We start from the raw sequence: 17,890 nt of genomic DNA, 5'->3' as shown, positions 1-17,890 counted from the left end.
TGCAACAAGAAGTCTGCAAGCTCTGTCACACTGGAGGAAGGGACTGCTCTAATATTCTAAAGTATTACTGCAACCCCCCAAAAAAAACCAAAGGGGATGAAACTTAGGTAGAATGATGCCCACTGCTGAATGGATCTTATTGAGGCAGTTTTTAATTAAACAATCCACAGGATCCTTGTTCATTCCTCTTCCTCGTTCAATAGAGGATGGATTTACTCTGAGGATGACGCAGGATTATATACCAGAGGACAGCGTTGTCAGTGGGGTCCCTGCCTGATTTGCTGAAGAACCTGATAGCCATGCAGCGAGTGAGGGGGAGGCCTCCAGGAAAGGCAAGGAGCTGTTTGTGTAGCTGGGTCCTGTTCTCCAAGACTGGATGGGTCCCAGAGGGGAAGTGTAAACACATTCACGCCTGCTCAGCCCTAGGCTTTGCACCAGACTTGCAGATCACTCCACTTTTTTGTTGGCTCAACCTGTCCTAATCATCTTCTGTGACCACCTCAGCTAGTCCCCACCGTCATGCTCCCAGCCTGGGCTGGTTTTAAATGAGGGGAACATGAAGGAGCGGCTCCATGTATAAAAGGCATCTCTTGGGTCCTCTGGAGAGGTGTGCAGGAGGAAGATGTTGCTGGATCTCACCTCCGGATGCACCCTCACAAGGGGACCAAACACAGAGGCAGGCAGCAACCTCAGTTCTGGCTTTTCTAAAGTCCTGAGACTTTACAGCCTCAAAGTCCTTATCACAGTATGTATTTCCTATAAAAAGAGCAAAGTGAAAAAAATAGAAACCCCATCATGCGGCAATGTGTTAACATCCACATATGTCCCAAGAAGGACTGGATCCTTTCATTTCCTGCCACTTCAGCTAATGAAGTAAGACACAACAGCAGGAGGTTGTCATCTTCCTTCTGGATTAGCCCTAGAGAGGATGTGACCCATGGTCTGGAGCCAGAAGTCATGTAAATGGGGGAGGCAGTGGGGGCTGCGCAGCTGTAGCCAATTTCACTGACCAAGAGCACCCTTTGCTTAGGAAGGAGAGTGGGGCTACTGGTGGCCCTCATGGCTTAGCCACCTTTGCTTTGGCCCTGGGTGGCACAGGGGTTTGCTGACGTCTCCAGACAGCTCCTGTTTCTCCTTCCTCAATTGATGCCTTTTTCCCTTCTGATTTAATTCACCACTCTGCTTTCAGACACAGAGCTGGGTACAGGGAGGGAAGGGGGATATTTCCTGCTGTAGCCAGGCTTTTGTGATGGGGTGGAGGTTGTGGGGCCAAGATGCTGGTGCCAGCTGGGTTGGTGGTGGTGCTGGGCACCTGGCTGTGCACGCACCGGGCCTGCCCTGCTGGGGGGGCTGCCAGCTTCACCCCCCAACATTTTGAAGGAGGAAAAAAAAACCCAGCATGTATGTGCCTTGGCTTGTTCTCAGAAATGTCTGAATCATTTTGCCTAAAATTTCCCCCTTCCCCTCAGAAAAGTCAAAGCAAGCTAGCTACATGGAAAAAAAAAAAAAAAAAAAAAAAGCAACAAAACAAAACAAAGCAAACAAAAAAACCACACAAGCTCAGTGGCCAAGCTGTATATGCAGTGGAAAACAGGGACCTTTTCAGGGAGCCTTAGCGATAAGAGCCAGCAACACTGCCAGCCTTGACTACGTAAGACACCGAATACCCTTCCCGTACAGCACCAGTAAGACCAGTTGTTTCCCAGGCACGAAGGGCTGGTGGGCCAGGGCTCGGGCCCCCGCCGCCTCCTGCCGCAGTTGTGCCAGCCAACACAGCTGCTCTGCTGCCAGCCCCGGTGGTTTCCGAGCCCTGAACCACCGACGGTGCTTCACTGCAACACTTTATGCATCAGCAATCATTTATTTTTACAATTCCGGGCTTCAAGGGACATCGTTACGCAGAGAGTGGCTAAGGATTTCACCGCCAAGTCCGCTGAACTTGGGGCTGGGACCACGAGAGGGTGCAGGAGTGCTGGAGCAGAGAGGGGTGAGAGCAGGAGGAGCAAAGCAGGGAGGGCAAGGTATTGCAGCTAAGGAGGGGTTCGTGTCCCAGAGGAGAGTGGTGATACTGGGCCAGAGTGATGAAAACTGGAAAGCCAGGTCCCTGCTGCAGAGCAGGTGAGGAGCAGAACACAGGTTCATTTTGATCCCAGACCCCCACCAAGCTCTAATTCTCAATAGGGGAGTTTGAATAAAAACTGGAGGCTGCTGGACCCACAGGCATGGAAACACAGGAATTACAGTGTAATCCTGAAGGTTTCCCCATCATTCGCTTTTTACCACACATTTTCAGGCACTGTGCACGTCACCCAGGAGAAACACTAGGAACCCTATAATTTCTAGGTGGGCTGGGGGCAAGGAGCAGAGAATATTCTCCCCTTACTTTTTTGGCTAAGATCAGTATATGAGGCTGGGAAGCCATGCAGGGTCCCCTTTCCATCAGCTCCTGGGAAAGACACAGAGACAAGATCTGCTTGAAACTCTTGCAAAGTTTTGGGCTGGAGATGGTGCACCAACAGAGAGCAGCTGAGTCACTGAGCTCAAGAGGGATCCTCCTGCCATTCCTTCATTGCCTTCTCTACCCTGGGGCAAGACAGTCTTCATTTACTTTCTCTTTTTTTTTCTTTTTTTTTCTTCTTTTTTTTTCTTTTTTTTTTTCTTTTTTTCCCTCCTATGGAACTAACGCTTCTGCAAGTGAGTGCTTAAGAGCATTTACAAGAACCAGGGTGCTGCTCTGAAAGCTCCCTCTCCCTCTCTCCCCCACCCGTAGCTCTGCAATGCTTCCCAGACCTGATCTGCAGCATCTGCTGCTCATCCAGTCCTAAATCGTGAGCACCCTGCTTGCTGCACCGTGGCCTGGCTTGCAACCTACCCACTGCAAGGTGGCAATGCCCTCTGTGCTGCCCATCCCTCAGGCCAGCTGGATCCCACCCACCTGCGCTTTGGTGTCCCAGTGAGGCAGGCTCCCCGGCTCCACAGCTCATCCTGCCAAAAAACCTTGCTCCCCGCCACTGCCACATTCTTGCAGTACCAGGGCAGAGATTTCTCCCTTCAGCAGGCTGGGATGGTTGGCTGGGTCTTTCTCCTACCCTGCAGATCCCTCCTGTGAACTGGGTATCCCAGTGCCCCACCACAATCCTGCCCTGCCCCTGAAAACTGGGTGCTGTGGTCACTGTATATCTCACCCTGCCAGCATCCTACATCTCCCCGGCCTGGTGTGATCCTCTGGGATCTGGGGGACAGTGACTGGGAGGTAAGAGGTCCAGGGCTCTGTGGGCCAGAAGGATTTATCACCTGTGCCCCAAAGACTCAAGTACCTGCTGGTCCCACAGCATCCACTTCAACAGCACCCCCTCCACTCCACTTCTCCTGGCTTGGGATTCCCTTGGGCTGCCTCTGCTGATGCAGGAGGGCTTTCTGGAGGAGGTGCTCCCAGATTTTTCCGTCACCGCTACACAGCTCCAACTTCCCCCCTTTCTCCTATGTTTCCCCCTTTTCAGCTCAGCTCCCAGGCCCCTGAGAGCCAACCTGCTCAGTGCCCTGATGGGTTTCCAGGGGGTGGGGGAGAGGGGAGACGAGCGAGTGGCTGACGCTTCTCAGCCACTCAGCTCGGCCCAGAGCTAACGAGGCATCTCAAAATTAAAAAGTGAACTGCAATCCCCAGCAGGCCTGTCCTCCTTTTGGCATTAGTCGGAGTTCTCTTTCTCTCTCTCTCAAAAAAAAAAAAAAAAAAAAAAAAAAAAAAAAAAGAGGACTGGGGAACTGTGAGTTGCATTTTGAGCTGTTGAAGCACCACATCCCGGGGGCAGTGGGGGTGCTGGGATGAGGAGGGCCCTTGGGTGGAGACAGCAGGACAAGAAGGTGCTGTTGGAAATCCTTTCTTCCCCAGGGAGAGGAGGGGAGCAGCATTCTTTGCTTTGAGGCCAGTGGGCTGATTTCTGCACCTGTCTGCCTCAAATCTGAGCCTGTCACTGCAGGTGGCCCAGGGTCAAATCCTGGTTGTGGAGAAGGCAATGGACCCAGGGTGTGAGAGTGAAAGAGGAGAGCGTGTTCCTTAGCGCCAGCAGGGGAGAGGAGCCGCTTTGCTCCACCCTGCCCACTCCTGCAGGCAGCTGCCTGTCCAGCCAGAGACCTCAGTCACTGGGCCCAGCCCTGAGACAGCCCCATGCTGCTTCTCCAGGGCACGTGGCTCCAAGCAGGACCTGCCACCCTTCCAGGATATTGTCTCAGCCGTTTACAGATGATCCTAACTGGTCTTTCCAGGATGAGGTCCCAAATGGGTGAAGTGATCACCTTCCCAAGCGGAGATGGCTTACATCCATCTTGCCCAGCAGCCAGGGCATGGGGCAGTGTCTTGGAGAACGGCCTGGTCTCCTGGGACCGGAAGCCACAAGGGGATGGATGAGTCCTGGTGTGATCCCTCTGGATTGACCCTGGCAATGGATTTGGCCCCAAATCTCAGGGAACTGGTGAGCTCTGGGCACAGCGATGGTGCGAGGAGACCTCTACTCTTTTTCCATATGTGCAATGCAAACGATCTCCAGCGTTCAGACCCACATCTCAGCCCATCCTTGCCTTGTTTGTAAATGCTGCAGGGGCAATTTTTGTACACAGAAGCTCATCCTTAAGGGCACAGGGCCAGACATGCTCAGAGCTAGGGTGTCCCTGCACACTGAGCACCAGCGGCACGATTGTGGGTGCTGCCAGCCGGGACTTTGCACTCCTGAGCAGAGGGAAGGCCTAGAGAGGATGAAAGGCAAGGGTGAGATGCATACAGGGAAAGAGAGCTACTGCTGTCTTTCTCTTTCTCTGCTCGTCTGAGGAGAATGCAGTTTGTACTTTGGGTATTCACGGTAAAATCATATAAGCTGAGATGGTTTCCCCAAACCATCCATTTTACAGCCGGAAATGTGATGCATGCCCAGCCCGTGCATTGCACAGACCCGGCAGCATGGCCAGCACCTGGGCTGACGGATGGGGCGATGTGTCCCGGGGTGAGCTGGCTGTCCCAGGGGCATGGGCAGGGTGTGCAGGCTGTGAGCCGGGACCCCTACGGCTCCCCACAGCACCCCCAGCGCCCCTCTGCTCCGTGCCCCTGTGGAGCCAGGTCACCTGCTGTTTTACTGGATCAAAATCATCTTGGAGGCTTACGAGGTGGTTTTCCTTGCAGTTTTTATGTCATCTCTGCAGTTCTCCCCCTCATAAAATGCGACTGCACCAATTCTCGTGATTGGGGCTGGTCAGCTAAGAAGGCATTTCATGTCTCCCAGACAGACCCTTTAAATCAAATCCAGCCATATCCCACATTCAAAGGAGAAGACAAAGAGGGGGGAATCCATTTTTCCTGCAAGCCCCCCCAAAGCTGCACCCCATGCACTGAGGTGACCACCCAGCTGCCCCATAGAGGGATGAGCATCGCCCGCACCCCACAGCCCCCACGAGGCCAGGGCCAGCAGCACCTCACACTGCCCTCCTGGCACCGGGGTGACTTCAAAACCTGATGGAATCAGTGGGGATATTCCCCTGCCCCCAGCTGCAAGGAGCTTTGGATCAGGCCATTTGGGATAAAATTCCTTCCTTGCCCACCGTTGGCATCTCTTCCCCTCGAAAGCCCACGAATGAAATCCCTTCCCAGCAGCTGCCTGGAGAACACCTGGCCGTGGCTCCTGCCCTCCTGCAGGCTGAAGCTCCCCCAGTTCCACACTCATCCTCCTGAGCAGGAACTGGCATTGCCCAGAAAAACACAAAAACAGCCAAGCACGGCAGGTGAAGCCAGAAGTGCTCCAAATCCCCCCACTACGTGGCCGGTGGTGGGCTCTCCACTGCCTGCTTGTCTCCAATAATGGACCTTAGCAGTACCCGGCAGGATGACGATACCCAAGGATTATTTCGTATCTTATCTCCACCAGGGTGGCAAATAACAGGCCTTCGCATTCTCCTTTCTGTTCACAGGGCACAAGAGAGGAATTGCAGGTCTCTCCATCTCCTACAGAGTAGCAGTGAGGACACCAGCTCCTCAGGGATTATTTTATCCCATATCATTATTGAGGGGTGCAGCCTGGCAGACTGACTGACAGCCCTGCCAGTGGACACCCCAACCTTCTGCAGGGAAAATAGCCAAAAATTCTGGCACTGGGAGCAGCAGAAGTGGTGGAAGTGTAACCTGTGGTCCTTGATGGAGGTAATATCAGAGCAGAGAAAATCCAGAGCATTTGTCCCAGCAAGAAGTCCCCAGAAACATCCCACCATGGACAATCCCCCATCTGTGTACAGGATCTGTGAATTTGGAGTAGGATTCCTTTTCTTTTTTTTTTTTTTTCCCCCACATTTCTGCTCTCCAGTGGCTCTCAGCAAGGTTGAACCTGGCCCAAGCGAGTTTGGCTGACCCACGCACTACGGAGCTCAGCACCCAGCATGGGAGCTGGAGGACCAAGGCAGGCACTGGGGCACCAGGGAGCCAGGGATGGGAAAGAGCAGGGTGGGAGGAGAGGGGTGATGGAGAGGAGGAGAAAAACCAGGAGGCAAGAAGGCAAGGTGAGACAGGAGGGAGCACGCTGCAGGTCGGTCACCATACCTCCAAAGTCAGGCCTGAGGCGGACGTCATAGCCCTTTAGCAGTTTGTCCACGATCTCTTTCACCACAGAAATATTCCCAGTGGAGGGGCTGAAATAAAGAAGGACAGAGAGGTTGCTCGTCATCCTGTGCGCTCCCAGCCCCGTGGGTGGAGGTCCCAGCCAGGCAGCACCACCGCAGCACCCCTCACGTCCCACAGCATCCCCCAGGACCCCTTGCATGTCCCGCACCCCTCAGCACCACGCACCCCGCACTGCCTCCTGGTGCGTGTCTGTGTCCCGGCCATCCCACAGGACCCCTGCGTGGGCACTGCTCGCCCTGTGCTGCTGGCCACCAGCCCACCTCGCTGGGCACTTTCTCCTCATTTCACCCAACACAGCGTGGAGCCGTCACGCACTGAGGTCCCTGCCGCACACCTGCCCCCAGCACGCAGCCTGCACTGTCACATCCCCGTGCAAGCGCTGCTGTCTTGCACGCCCAGCTGTGCCTTCGTGTTCCTGAGGCACAGGAAAAAGCAACGCTCCTATGGCCGTAGCACACAGACAGTCTTTGGCATGTGAACATTCATTTTCTGCCACTCAGCATCACCATGGCTTCTTAGCAACGCGACTCGAGAGGCAGAGAAGGGAAGGAGAGTCCATCTTTCGCTGTGTGCCAGGGCCCGGCTCCTGTCCCTCCCAGCCCTCTGACAGCCGGGCAGGGGCTGCTGCCCTCCCTAGCGCTGCTCCAGCCCCTCCAGCGAGAAGGGGGCTCTCTCTAAAAGCAGCCCACGAGCCAATGCAAAGCCGAAGGTGGGAAACCGGAATGCAGAGGATGCTGAAAATATTGAAGCTATTCAATGCTGCGGGGTATATAGGTTGTCTCAACTGAAACCCAGCCCCTGTGCCAACCTCCATCCCCTGTTTTGCATAAGAATAGGGGCCCTGCCGGTGACAAGCGCTGCTCTTTGCAGTCACCCACCAAAACAGCATGTCTCCCTGTCAACACTGCCTCCCACATCCATCCAAGGCAAAAGCAAGGCGCACCGTAGCACTACCTCTGCCAGCCAGCCCTGCACCTCTCCGGACAGACACCGGGGTTTGTGCTGACATGTCCGTGCATCCACACACAGACAGGTCTGCACCCTCTGCTGACTCTGCAGGGAACCTGCGTGGGCACGCAAACATGCAGACACAGGAAAGCACTGAACGCCAGGGCTGCAGCTGTGGCAGATGTGCTCGAGCATGTGTGCATGTGCGTGACCACCTCCAAGTCTGCGTGGAGGGGATTACAGGTGCAGAACCTGCTCTGTCGGGTTAGGTCAGGATGTCCACGCTGGGATGTGGATGTGATTTGTGCAGGTACACGTAAACAGGCGTTTGTGGGTGCCAGAGGCTGGGCTCCTGGGTGGCCAGGCTGTCCGTACAGGTGTGGGTGGAGGCAATGGGACCGCCAGGGAGTCTGGGCATGCGTTAAGGTTCTGGATGCCCAGGCTGTGGATGTGCAGCGGTTTCTCAGCTGAGTCGTGATGTATGAATGTGAGATGGCATACCTCTCAGGCCCAGCTTCGTGCGTGGACAAACCGCTCAGCACTTGTGCTGGGGTTGTGCTTGAGCTGCCCTCCTGACTGGGCACCTTACAAAGAGATAGCGCTTGATTGCATCGTTTTGTTCACTGCAAAAAGGCTAGAGAGGTACACACAGGTGGACATTTTCACAACACAGTGCCTGTACTTGCAAGGTCTGTCTGCACCTGTGGATTTCTATGCAGGTATGTGAGTTTTTGCATTGTGTTTTTGTGTATACACTCACTGTGGATTGATAGTGTGCACCAGCATTTACTCATCTCTAGATAGTCACTCCTGGGTACACATTTCCATATTCATAGATTTCCATATTCAGTATTTCTCAGGGGGGTTTAGACACTTCTCTTCAGCCCCTCACAGGCCCCTCACAGGCCACAAGCTCAGAAGCCATGTTGCCTCCTTCACAGAGGCAAAGAAATCGAGGCAGAGACAGCAAGCAACGTGCCAGGGGCCCTGCAGAAAGGGGCAGAGTGGGAAGAGGGAGGCAGGGCTCCTTCTTCCTCCTCAGATACCAGCTGGCCCCGTGAGGGTATAAGCTGGCATCGTGTTTATGGGCAAGGTCTCATGTCTCTCAATGATCTTTTTGATCCAAAAAGCCACTTCCCTCCCACTGGACAGGCAAGTTGTGCATTTGCCCAGCTGTGGGTGAGCAGCTGCATGCAAGTGCTATTCCTGGCAAATGTGGGTCTGCATCCGCTGAGGGAGCACGTACATCCAGCCTGTGAACTGAATTTTTGAATACTGTGTCCCTGGCTGTGTGGGCGTGCATGTGCTTTACATACACACGTACATTTGCAGCCAAACAGCAACATACATGCACACCGTGCTGCTGGCGGGGGTGTGTGGGAGTAGCTGGAGGCATGTGCACATGGCAGAGTGGTTTGTCCCCAGGATGTGCAGAGGTGTACATTGGGACTACAGGGGACTCTCGGTCCAGGATACAAGCAGATATAAACGCACATGCAGGGACATGGCTGAACACAGACTACTGATGTGGGCATTGCTCTTTACACGACTGCTTGGACACCGCCTCTAAGCATGCCTGTGTGTGTGTCCGTACCCAGCAGAACCATGCCCAAATGGTGTGGAGAAGGTGGCCATGACTGCGCATGTGCGTGTTTATAACTATGGGAACATAAATCCTTGTATATACAGATCTGCAAGCCTGGGCAGGGACCTGCATATGTGCCTCGGGAGCGCACCGCTCAGCATGCGTGGCTGGGCAAGGCAATGCCCCAGCTCCCACCCCAGCAGACTTCGTGCACACAGGTACAAAGGCACCTGCCCACACGCGTGAGAAGGGAGGGTGAGGAGTAGGCAGCGCTGCTCCGGCGTGTGAAGGCGGCAGGTAATTGCCTGTGCCGGAGCAAACAGGTGTGCTCCGTGCACCTTGTCCAGGCTGGATGGGTGCCTACGCCTCCGGCCGCTGGGATTGCTCGGAGAGCTCAAGGCATGCAGCAGGAACAGCTGCAGCTCGAGTACGCAGGGAATTAGTGCGAGCATTTGCATGGCTACACACAGAGCAGGTAAACTGTGCTGTGCTGTCGGCGTGTCGTGATACACATGCGTGTGCACCCCAACAGGCACCGATTAATGTGCGCATGCAGGGATGTATCTGAGTGGCTTGCCCCCCCCCCCCGGATGATTATGTGGCATGCCATAAATCTGAGTGTAGTCACAGACGTAGGCATTGCCTCCTGTGCACCGCAGAGCCGGGGCTCTGGTAAAGGCACAGCACGCTTGGATGTGAGTGTGGCTGCGTGTGGACTGTGTGTGTGCATACAGGCATGGCCAAGGCAGCCCTGTGCCCGGCTGCGTATGCACACAGCTCAGTGCCGTGCACTCTCTCGGCTTCCATGGACACCATGTTCCCCAGCAAAACAGCTCCTTTTGCCATTTTCCCCCAGGTCAAGCACGGAGGGGGGGGACGTGCTGCAAGTGGGCTGCGAGGTGGGCTCCGTCTGCAGCGAGCCTGCTCCACATCTCATGTATGAGCATCCCTCCTCCCCCTAAAATGTCACGGACTGGGAAATAACAGCAGCAGGCAGCAGGGGAAGCGATTTGGGGAAAGGACCCCCCTCCCCTTTCCCACACGCAGATCGATGGAGAACCCCCCCCCCAAACAAAACAAACAAATCCTGTGTCAGCCCCCCTGTCCCTGCGGGCTGGGATCGCAATCCTTACCTTTGCGCACAGCAGGCGAGACAAAGAGCTGCTAAAGCAGAGACAATTCCACTCAATCTGTCTGCCTGAAATGTCCACATTTCCACAAAGACGAAGGATGAAAAAAAAATCTTTGGAGGGGAGGGGAAAGAAGGATGGATCTCCTGAAATCCCCCTCCAAGAAAAGGGGGGGAGGGAAAAAAAGAAACCAACCCCCCCCAGTTAGTGATTTCCTAGAGAAAGAGAATAATGAGAAAAACTAAAAAATGTGGGGGAAAAATATCCCCCCCCCCCTCCTTCAGTGCCAGTCAAAGAATTCGTTTCTTCTTCCTTTCAGCATCCTCTCAACAAGAGACATCCTCTGGCAATGGAGAAAATCCCAAGAGAAAGAAAAATAAAATGCCCCAAAATGGGCTTAGCAAAATGTGAAATTGAATCTCACAGGTACGCAGAAGAAGAAGAAGAAGAAGAAAAAAAAAAAGGAAAAAAAAAAAAAAAGAAAAAGAACTCAACGTCCCCTGAGCACTCCACTTGGATTATTTTTCCTCCTGCTCTTTTGCCATCCGGTTCTGCAGATGTTGCATGGCTCCTGCTACCCACCTTCAGAGAAGAGGAGGAGGAGAAAGAGAGTGGTGTGTGTGTGTGTGTGTGTGCGCGCGAGGGGGGAGCTGTGAGTTATCTAGCAACACAATTTTATTCTGGATTTTACCTACCTGCTCCCCCCTCCCTCTTTATTTTCCAGGGGGGAAGGGGAGGCAAGGCAACCCCACCGCGCTGTTGTTTTATTTTACGGAAAGCTGGGGCTCATCGCTTGGATGGGTTGGGGCTTTTCTGAAAGGGTTAAAAAAAAAGGGGGGGGGGGGGAAGGGAAAATCAAACGCAACCCGGTAAATGAAGAAATGCATATATGCATGTGGAGAAAATAAATAAATCCCTGTCTGCGGGAAGGGCTGCTCTGCGAGGGAGGACTGGATCTCTCCCTAGTGCTGTTGCCGCAGCTCCTGTGGAGTTTTGCTGCTCATTGCAAAGTCACAAGAGGAGGGGAGGAGAGAGGGAGTTTGGGGATGGGGAGGGGGACTCTCCGGGCAAATTGGGATCCTGACGTCATGGCTGACAACATTAACCCCTGCTGGCTTGCAGAGGGGAATTTGTGCTCTTTCCTGGGGAGGTGGGAGCAGGGGAGAGACTGGGAGAGAAAGGTGGGAGCATTTTGGCAGGCAGGGGGATTCTCCTGGACAAGAGTGGCTGAGCTGCAGGAGCTGCTGGGTGCTGGGGTTGTCTGAAATGGTGTGATCAGCAAAGGCTGGGCTTGTTCCTTCAGCCACAGACATAAAGGAGAAGGTGATTTACTGAAAGTCCCTCCACACCCCAGGGCAGAGGGGCCTGGTGGACTCCTGGGGAGCTTGGAAAGATCTAATGAAGCTTCTGGTGGGGTTGGGAGTTTCTCCAGGCCAGGGAAGCCCAACTCAGCAGGGATACTCAGCTTTCCCCAGGGAGTGCTGCATTACAGGCACAACAAAGTTTGGGAAAAGGGAGCCTAAACTTCCAGAAATGCTGCTGAGGCTCAGTTCCAGGTGCTATGGTTTTGCCCCCTGAAATGGTAACCGTTATTGAAATCTTCACGGTCAATCTCCTGTGTATCAGCTTCTGATTTTTATCTTAAAAAAAGTAATATAATTAAGGAGCTCTGCATCTCTAGATCAGGCATGTGGTGATGGATTTCCATGGAGGAATTTTTCCTGGGAAGAGACCCAGCAGCACTGTGAGCACAGAGCAGAAGCTGCAGCCCTAGGAGGAACCACGTGAGCTCTCCTGTCCGGAGATCTGGGCAGCTGGGAGCGGACCCTCAGAGAAGGGGGCTCCCCTCCTCCTGTACCCTGCCGACACTGGCTGACACCTGTGTGTGGAAGCTCTCCAAGCCCTCTGGGCCAAGAGGGCAGAGCAGATGTGTGGCTACAGCTGGGCAGGATGAGGCTTGAAAGCCCCTGATGGTGGAAAATGAGCCCTGCTCATCTCCCATCATACCTGTGCCTGGAGGGGTTCACCTTTGCTAAGGGGCTCTTCCAAAGCAATGGGAAAATTGCTGCAGAATTTTCTTGCAGATATTTTCCTGCAGAAAAAGAACCAGCCCAGCAGATCTGAGCTGTACTTGGCCAGGCTCAGCCCCAAGCCCCAGATCAGACAATTCCACCATTTCCACGTGGCAGACTGTCTCCTTTTTGGTAGCTCGTGGCTCATCCGGAGTGCCCGGCCTCGTGCTGCAGGACACAGCCAGCCCTGGCACAGATACATGGGGATGCTGTCGTGTTCCCCCACATGCACATGTGCCCCTGGGAGCCCTGAGCCTGACACGAGCAACCCCAGCTCCCCTCGCTGCCAGCCCTGCACAGTGTGGCATTAACCTCACCGACTGCTGCTGCAGCGCACAGATCTCCTGGCAGCAGCATGTTTCTGAAACACTTATTCTGAATTAAGCTGCTGGGTACCAGAGAGAAGCTCCTGGGGGAGCCGAGCAGCATTTGCCTCTCTCTGGGCACCAGAGGCCCCATATAGCCCCCCCGGGCCGCTCCCCTCCTTCCCTCTGTGGCCTGTTAGCACTGCTCCATCCCACCAGCTGTGATTGCATGTTACTGGCAAAAAGGTAAGTGGAAAGCAAATGTCAGAGGTATACATGAAGAGGAAAATTATGCTCACAAATGGTGACATTTGTGCTTGCAAGTTCACCCAGTCGGGAGCAGAAACCGTGTCACATGAATTATCTGACCACTCAGCCACAACGTGAAACTTTGGGAAGCCAATTGCTTAGCAGCAAATGCATTCAAAGAAACCATTGTGTGCTCTTGAATAATCTACCTGAAGCCATGTTCACGAATAAATGACTGCTCTGGAATTAGTCACCCATCTCTGCTGAGTCTCATTAAGGCTGATGCGCATTTGATACGTGAAGATGCTCACTGAGATGTTTGTTTCTCTCCCTCCAGAAGACTGGCAGCCTCAATCCGCCCCCCAAAACCCCAAGGGCTGCATCTCCCTCCCCTTCTTCTCTCCAGAGAGAGCCCAGCAGTGTTTCTTTTTTCTGAAGTTCAGATTCTGAGTCCAAATAGAGACAGGAGAGGCTGCTGGAGATGACATGCTGTGGCTGTAATCATCCCAAAGAAGCCACGGAGGATTTTGTTCATGGCCTTTTGCTGTCCTCCACTATTAAATCACTCATGTGAACTCCCCCCCTACTTGTTGCTCTGCTGCAAGCTCCACACCATGACCTCCCTTCTCATCCTGTGGCCACCCCTGGCTCCAAGTCACAGGGTCACAGGCAGTGTGACAGTGTTGTGCCAAAAGCCTCTACAGATCATGGCAGATCAGGGCTTCTGGTCTACAGCCACCATAGCGCAGTTTGCCTCCCACCCCCCTTTTTTTATATTTTTATTTTTTTTATTTTTTCTTTGGTGTTTAACTGTCCAGCACTTGCTGCATGTCTCTGTCCATGTGCCCCCTCCATCTTTGGGTTTGTGCCATGGGAGAGAGAAATCAGTGCTGCCCTGAGGGGCTGCACAAGTAGTGCAGCAAGGCGGTGCAGTTCCTTTTGCAGTTCCAGGTCTTGGGTTCCCAGCAGGAAAGGTTTTTCCTCAAGCCATCCCACTGGACAAAGGCTCCACCAGCAATTATAGTGCCACGTAATCACCCTCAGGCATTGGACCTGGAAGAGAAGACCACAAGTCACTACCCCCATGTAATGATGTGGTAGACATCAACCAGCAACTGCTCGGACAGCTGGGACGATCATTTTTGGCAACCCTGTGCCCTTTAAATCACAAATCCCTCCCTAACATATCAGCCCCTTGAGCCGCTGTGCCTGGACACACCATGTGCTAGAAGCTGTATATATCCAAAGAAATATCCCAAAGGCATAGTCTATAGTCAGGGTTCTCCATCTTTGCTGAGTTAAAGATCTTTCATCACTTTGCAAGATAGTGCAGAATTCTCTGGAGTGAGCGGAAATGTTCGCTATTTTTAGGAGCTGTGAATGGGTGAACTGGTGAGCAGAGCTTTGCACGCAGCCACGCATCTTGCCTGTGCTCAGATCTCTTTAGCCAGAGGATGGAAAGTGTGGCAGGAAGGGTTCTCAACAGAGATGGGTTCACGCACCACCTCCCATTTCAGCCGTCTTTTATTACAAGTCTGCAGACCCTGTCTGGTTTGAGCTTTCTTTCATCTGAAAAACGGTACGGCCTAGAGAAGGCCCTTCGATTATGAGTGTGGAAGTGCTGTGACAGCTGTGGTTATTGAGAAGCTTTAGCTCCTGGATCTACAGTGAAAGAACAGCTCTCTGCATGGTGGTGTCCCCATGCCACAAACTCACAAGCCATGCGGACAGCCCGTAGAGTGGCAGTGCCACTACTCCGGGCCTGTGGCACAGGGACAACCTGCTCGAGCCGTACCTGCATCTGCCGTGTAAGCTGGTGACAAGGGAGACGAGTGAGCTGGGTCCACAGGGCAGCCTAAGGGGCTGGGGCACCCAGGGAGGCCTAAGTTTGTTCCTACATGTGTGCCATGGGAAGTAGAGCTCAGACCCTCAGTCCTCTCACAAATGCATGCATGGCTTTATGTCCTCTGGCTACTGGCTTCTGTGTGGGCATCGGGGGCAGCTCCTTGGCCACGTGAGCCTGCCTGGTGCTGCTTACTGCAGCGACGTGTCCTCAGCTTATCCCACCTGCACATCCCACCTCAGGGCTGTGAACCCCTGGTCTGTGGAAAAGGTTTCCTCGGGTTGGAGCTTAGCACATCAAAGGCCCCGAGTTTAATTTCCATGACTGCGATTCAGAACAGCAGCGGTGCCCTTTGGGACTGGCATTTCCGATCATGTTACCACTGGCAGTACGAAGGGCCCAAGGCAAGGACAAGGAGCTCCAGCCCCTGCAGACCATTAAGAAGTGACAAAAAATGCCTCCCTGCTCCTTATTGCTAATGGTGGGGATCCGCTCTGACACGGAGCGTGTCTGTTGGGCATTCCCCAGTTTCAGAGGCTGTGGCACTCCTCAGTGCTGGGGATGTTCCCTCCCATCTGCATCAGCAGACCAGCCTCCTTCACAGCCAGACCTCCTGGGTGCAGTTCTGCAGCCAGCAAAAAGTGCTGCAAGTTGCAATGAAGTGGGCTGCAAGGATCTAAAAAAAATATTCCTAAACACCACACGGAGGGGTGGGTGGCTTCAGCCTCCATACAGGTCTCGTGCTTTGAGGTCCTCTCAGCACCACCACCCAGGAGGCAGGAGGAGCCCAAAACTGGTGTCTGGGATCCACTGGCCACAGGGACAGGGAGTTTCCAGAGCAAACCTTGCAGGTGCTACCTGAAGCTGTCTTCTCCCAAAGCTTTGCCACTTTCACTTCCTACATTGAGGAGCTGCAGCAAACAATAAAAGAAATTGTGCCTGCAGGCTGCAGGGGACCCAATTCCCCCATTAGCCTGATGCTGGTCAAGCCCCCATCTACACAGGCACATAGGAGTGAGCAAGATTTCATCTGTATTTATCCCAAAGCTCCTGATGGTTTCTTCCATGGGCAGCAACCCAGTGGTTGTAGACAGAGGGGCTCCCTCCCATGCCTTTCCTACTCGGGTGGACCCAAACTGTATTTGCTCTGGACACAACAAAGATGACCTGTGATGCCATGGGGTGGAGGGCAATAAAAAGTGGCAATGTCATGGGAGGACCGCACAGACATGTTACTGAAGGGAGTGTCCCAAAGGCTGAGAGCTCCAGGGTGAGAAGCAAACGCATGAAGTCCCCCCGCTGGAAGGTGAAGGACACTGGCGTTGCACACATCGAGGTGCCTGTTGGGGCTTTCTACTCAGAGCAGAGACAAAAGAGAGAACATAAAATTGCTTTCAAGTTTTCCAAGACCGAATGCAGAAGGAACAACCCTACTCCTTTGCTTATCATAAATTCCTGGTTTTATTTTTCAAGTGGGAAATCGAGGCAGATACGTGCTTCCTCTACAACTGCTCCTGTCTGGGACAGGGAATTTGTAAAACGTTCTCACCAGGCACATGATGTGTTCTCCTCGTTAACTCTGTATTTTCTGTGAGCTAATATTCATGTGTGCTCTCCCACGGTGTTCAGAACCTGCGGAGGTTGCAAGGGGCTTTGGCTGACAGCTCTAAAACAGGTGGCCAAGAGCTGAGTGACTTTTACGACCTGAGAAGGATGATAATTGTGCCAAAATTTGCTCTCAGGAGTGTTATATTGCTGTCATGAAATGCAATTTGTACATTATAGGATAGAAGACAGTGTGACATGTGTCTTGCTCCTGAAATAGGTCTGACAGTCCATCAGCCAGCTGACAGCTCGTAAGCTCTGGTCATGCCTCAACTTCTGAAGTCATTTGAGCATTCACTCTGTAGACATGAAAACAAAACTCCTGTGTAAGTGTGCAAAGCCCCAAATTTGTGTGTTATGTATGCCAATGCCAGGGAAGAGAAAACAACTGAGATGAGTTCTGTGTTCCTTCTTATGCTGGTGAGAAGCTGCCTTGACCTGAACTGAATTACTCTGGGTTTGCACCAGTGTAATGGCAAACACAGCACCGGTCCCCCAGTTTGGCAGAAGCCTTCCTGCCAATCCCTTCTGAATGTGGAGTGGGAAGAAGATGTCAAGCATGGGCACACCACGCAGAGAAGGGACAAGGAAATGGTCCCAGCTGTGCCAGAAGTTACAGGTGCCCCTTCTTTGCCCTCACCCCAGCCCCCCTGCCCCAGGCAGAGCAGTGCTCAGGCACAGCCAGCAGCCAACATGTCCATGAGGTTCCTCTCTGGAGGAGCAGGAGGAAAATCCCCTGTATAGACATTTTGTTTTGGAGGTTGGGAGTGAGATCTGCGTGATGCTGTGTTGCCTGGTAACAGGCTGGGAGGGATGGAGCACAGGGCAAGCCTTCTGCAGGGCTGTGCCGAGAGGAGCACCTCCGGCTCCACGCACGTGGCACAGGGAAGGGGAGCGCGCCCCTGCAGAGAGGGATGTGTCTTGGAGCAAAGGCAGACACAGAAACGTGACAAGGAGCATGAGGGAGAGAAATTCCAATGAAGAAGGAGGAAAAGAGAGAAGCCAGAGAAGGGGAGGTGGAAGAAGGATCCAGGGAAGGCACCTAGGCACTGGCTGAGCTGCAAGGGCTCATGGCTGTCACCTCACAGGGAGAGCTCTGGTCTCTCTTTGCCCCAAGGAACTGCAGGAAAATGCATATTTCCTCTGAATCGGATTTCTTCTCCTCCAAGGAATTCGTATACTCCTGATGCCCTCACAGTCCCTGGAGACCTCACCCAAGTTTCAAGGTTGATTGTGCTGATTTGGGCTGAGGGACTTTTTTTCTGAGCAACGAGCATCCACACAAGGCTTCACTGGGTATAACACTACCTCTCTGGCCAGTCCCAAAAGGATCCCAGCCCCAGTCGGGCTGTCCTAGGGGACGATGCTCAGGCTGACAGGTCTGGCTCACTCAGCACAGAAGTTGTGAGTCTATCCTTCATTTTCTTTACTTTAATTGTTTGGAAATTAAAATTGGAAGAAAAAAAAAGAGAGAGAAAATAATGTAAGGCATGGGCAA

The 17,890-nt window shown here is 53.3% G+C and overlaps 1 protein-coding gene across 2 annotated transcripts in view; it reads right to left on the bottom strand.

Moving 5' to 3' along the window:
- LOC121077400 (gamma-aminobutyric acid receptor subunit beta-4) overlaps positions 1–10,891 on the bottom strand; it is a 68,770-nt gene extending 57,879 nt beyond the window's left edge. For both annotated transcript variants that reach the window (XM_040572637.1, XM_040572638.1), the window contains exons 1-2: positions 10,322–10,891; positions 6,575–6,663 (exon numbers count right to left, since the gene is read on the bottom strand). In XM_040572637.1, the coding sequence (XP_040428571.1) occupies positions 6,575–6,663; positions 10,322–10,401 (169 nt within the window). In that variant the 5' untranslated portion in view covers positions 10,402–10,891. The remainder of the gene's footprint in view (positions 1–6,574; positions 6,664–10,321) is intronic.
- Positions 10,892–17,890: the final 6,999 nt, after the last annotated feature.

Source organism: Cygnus olor, chromosome 13 (genome assembly GCF_009769625.2).
Source record: "Cygnus olor isolate bCygOlo1 chromosome 13, bCygOlo1.pri.v2, whole genome shotgun sequence".
In the NCBI taxonomy this organism is placed as follows: Eukaryota; Metazoa; Chordata; class Aves; order Anseriformes; family Anatidae; genus Cygnus; species Cygnus olor.
This window is presented reverse-complemented; position numbering and strand designations above follow the sequence as displayed.